A 3,907-nucleotide genomic window follows, 5' to 3' on the forward strand; every position below is an offset into this window, starting at 1 on the left:
TGCTAAGTTAAAGACACATATCAAATGATAGAAGGATTCCATTTTATAAAAGAAAATAAACACAACTATGAAAGAGCCTAAAACAAACACTGAACACTTTACAGTGATTATTTGCAAGGATTGAGATTATTTTAAAAAATGGCATTTTCACTCTATTTTGAAGTATTTTCAATAAAAATTGATTGCACGTACAATAAAATCATAATTAATTTGTGCACAATTATTGACATGTTTTGACTGAACAGAAAATGCCAGCACACTGTAAAGACATTGTGTAAAACTGCTAAGCATACAAAGAAGAAAACAGTGAAATATACAATCCCACTCAGCCAGTGATAAGTTGTTCACAGTCTCCAAACTGTTTACTTCTGGTCATCTGTCCTTGGATATGAATTTTAAAATATTTGAAACTACATCTGATACCATCACATATGTTGATGTTCCACTGAACTTTGTAGAATGTATTTTAATGGAATAATATCACATCATACATGAATAGCACATTTACTTAATCATTCCTTTAAAGATAGACTCAGGTTTTTTTGTCATTTGCTACCAAATGAGTATGTGAAGAACATTTTTTGCATTAATTATTCACAGTTTAAACAATTTTCTTGGATAGATTCCTCAAAGTGACAAAACTGAGTTAAAGAATACAAACATTTTTTATATTCTTTCATGAAGATAAAACAGAGTAGTGGATAAAAAATACAGTCCAAACACCTAGACCCCACATTCATTGTCAGTATGCTAATTCAGTAAAACTGCCAGGAAAAAAAAATCTGCTGTCCCTAAGTTACAAGCTTGTCTTGTTTACCAAGAGAGACAATATCCTTGAGAGCCATCATGAGCATTTCTTCCTCAAGAACACTTTCCTTGACTTTCTGAATTCTCACAGGTTCTATCCTTATTTTTCCTTAACGTTCTTACTACAATTAATGAATAACTGTTCAATTATTTGCACATTGTCTTTACACCGTCCAGCCAATTTTAAGTTCTATTAAAGCTAGCCTGGCACACAGTTAGCACTCAATAAATATTTGTTGAATGGATGGATGGACAAATGAAGTGATAGAAGGTCGTAAACTGTAATTCAGAAGGAATTGCTATTCTAATTATTATTGTTTTGATTCCTTTGCATTACGTGGTAGATGATTTTTAGACCTTAAGATATTATTTCGCCAAGTATAACTTCATTGTGTGGCTTTCATGTTGTTCATAACGTTCAGAGGCATGAATACATTTCTGGAAGTTTTTGGTGAGAGCACAGACATGGAGAACCAAACAGTTAGTTCTCTAGATCAACATGTTGGGATTTAAGGAGACGTAGTTACCCTTAGTTGAATACAAGGCAATGGTCAGCAGCCCAAGGAAGTCACTGATATGAGAAGGAGTTGGATCCTGGAAGTCAAAAACAAACTAATGATAGTTTGAACAGTAAGGTTCAAATTGGGAGGTGAGTGATAAAGGATTAAAGTGAATGGAAAAGTTAAATTCCAAAAATCTATACTCAAAGCATGAAGCTGTGCGTATGATTCTTTTTTTTTTTTCAGAACCAGGGATTGAACTCAGGGCCTTGTGCTTGCCAGGGAAGCACTTATTCTACTGAGCTATCTCCCCAGTCCCTGTGCATATGATTCTAAAGCCACAGGTATGTGAAGTCAGTGTTCCTTCATACTTTTCTGTTAAAACTAAATGTGGTATGTGGAAGCAATGGCACCTACTTCCATATACATGAATGAAGAGTGGCAATAGCTGATTGAGGAATGAAAACTCTGGATATGAATAGGTTCTAGTAGTGACAGGATAGACAAGGTCATTTGTATATATGATTTCATATTTGAAACACAGTATGGGACCAATTAACTTTAGAGCTCATAATTCTCATCTCAATTTTCAATGGTATGTATTGTAAAATAGTGATTAAGATCATGAACTCTGGAAACAGGTTAGCAAGATTAAAATTCTGAATCTATTATTTACTAGTTTTGTCATTTGGATGAATTGCTTCAATTCTGTGTACCAGTTTCCTTATCTGCATAATGGGGATAATGATAATACGTACCTTAATGGATGATTGTGAAGACTGAATGAATGAATATATGTAAGGATCTTAGAACAGTGCCTGGACACAGCAAATGCTATTTATTATTATTATTATTATTATTATTATTATTATTATTATTATACATAAGAACAAGTAAAAATTGATGTTATTTAAACATCAAATACAGATACAATGTCTGGAATTTTATCTAAAATAATAGTCTCCAAATATAAATTTTTCTCATAGGTATAAAATTTCACTTGCACCTAAGCATAGTTTACTTTAAAAACTATAAGCATTGAAAAGTTGTAAAAATTTACTGTAACAATCTGTTTATTTTGTAAAGATTTTTGCTGAACATGATCTTCAAATATTTGTGCACAATAAATACACATTTTCTAATATTGAAAAACACAATTAAATTACAGTTGATCTGTAAAATCTGGCCTGTAAGAAGGAATGTCCTATTAACTTTTTGAGGCTAATTATACTAAAGGCAGGAATATGTGAGATGGCGATATCCCCGTGGAAAGACCTGAATGTGGGAAATCTTGAACAGAAGGTAGATTTGCAAAATCCTTGTTCTGAGGAAAGCTTATAAGACCTGGACTACAGAATAAAATTAAATACCTGAATATTGTAGATAGTAGAAGACCCAGGTATGAGAAGGCCGGTACAGTGGAGACGCTGGAAGATGTGGATTTTGAGCCTGCTGATGGAAGTCTGTGCAGCTGTAGGAAGGGCTGAAGATGCCTGAAGATATGGAGGTGGTGGAAGACGAGCTGATGCTGGAAGCCCTGGAGATGCTGGAAGCTCTAGAGGTGTAGGAAGACATAGATTTGATGGAAGGCATGGCTTCAGTGGAAGACAAATTTTCTGGAAGACATGGCTTTTCTTTTCTTGGAAGACATAGATTTTCTGGAAGACATGGATATTCCGGAAGCTATGGATTTGATGGAAGATGTGGATTTTCAGGAAGACCTGAATTTTTTGGAAGACATGGATTTTCTTGAAGACCCGAATTCTCCGGAAGACCTGGATTGTTTTGGAAGACATTGATTTGCTGCAAAACTGGAAGGTTTATGGAAGACATGAATTTTGTGGAAGATGTAGATTTTTTGGAAGACTTGAATCTTCAGGAAGACATACATTGGCTGGAAGACCTGGGGATTTCCTGGAAGACATGAATTTTCTGGAAGACACGGCTTTATAGGAAGTGCTGGATTTACTGGAAGACACAGAATTTGTCTGGAAGACACAGATTGACTGGAACATCTGAGTTGGTAGAAGACATAGGTTGGCTGGAAGCATGGATTAACTGGAAGAACAAGATTTTTCTTGAAGGCATTGGCTGGCTGGAAACCTGGATTTCTTTTTTGGAAGACATTGATCAACTGGAAGACATGGATTTTTCTGGAAGACTGGAAATTATTGGAAGACTTAGATTTGGTGGAAGACACAGATTTTCCCAGAAGACACAAACTCACAAGAAGACTTTTAAACTCTTGGAAGACGTTGATTTTTCTGGAAGACATGGATTTTCCTGGAAGATCTGGATTTGCTTCTGGAAGACAGGATTTACCAAAAGACATGGGACATTGTGGAAGACATTAATTTTCTGGAAGACATAAATTGCGTGGCAGACGTGGAACTTCTGGAAGACCGGGATTATCTGGAAGACGCTGAGGTTGTTGGAAGATCTTTGTGTTGCTGGAAGATCTTGACACTGGCGCCATTGGAAACCCTGGAAATTGGAAACATTGGAAGCACAGGATGTTGGAGACATTGAAAGTCTTGTAATTTGGAGACACTGTTTACTCTGCACATTGTAGACTTTGGATACCCTGAACGTTGGGATAC

General features: G+C 35.6%; 1 protein-coding gene across 1 annotated transcript; it reads left to right on the plus strand.

The window, feature by feature from the left end:
• Window positions 1-2,932: 2,932 nt before the first annotated feature.
• On the plus strand, window positions 2,933-3,678 carry Cdr1 (cerebellar degeneration related protein 1). The gene is given in 3 exon segments (XM_023699097.1): window positions 2,933-3,270; window positions 3,367-3,458; window positions 3,644-3,678. Coding segments are annotated over 3 exon segments (465 nt in total).
• The last annotated feature ends 229 nt before the right edge of the window (window positions 3,679-3,907 follow it).

This window comes from Octodon degus, unplaced genomic scaffold (assembly GCF_000260255.1).
Source record: "Octodon degus isolate 3935 unplaced genomic scaffold, OctDeg1.0 scaffold00110, whole genome shotgun sequence".
Lineage (NCBI taxonomy): Eukaryota > Metazoa > Chordata > Mammalia > Rodentia > Octodontidae > Octodon > Octodon degus.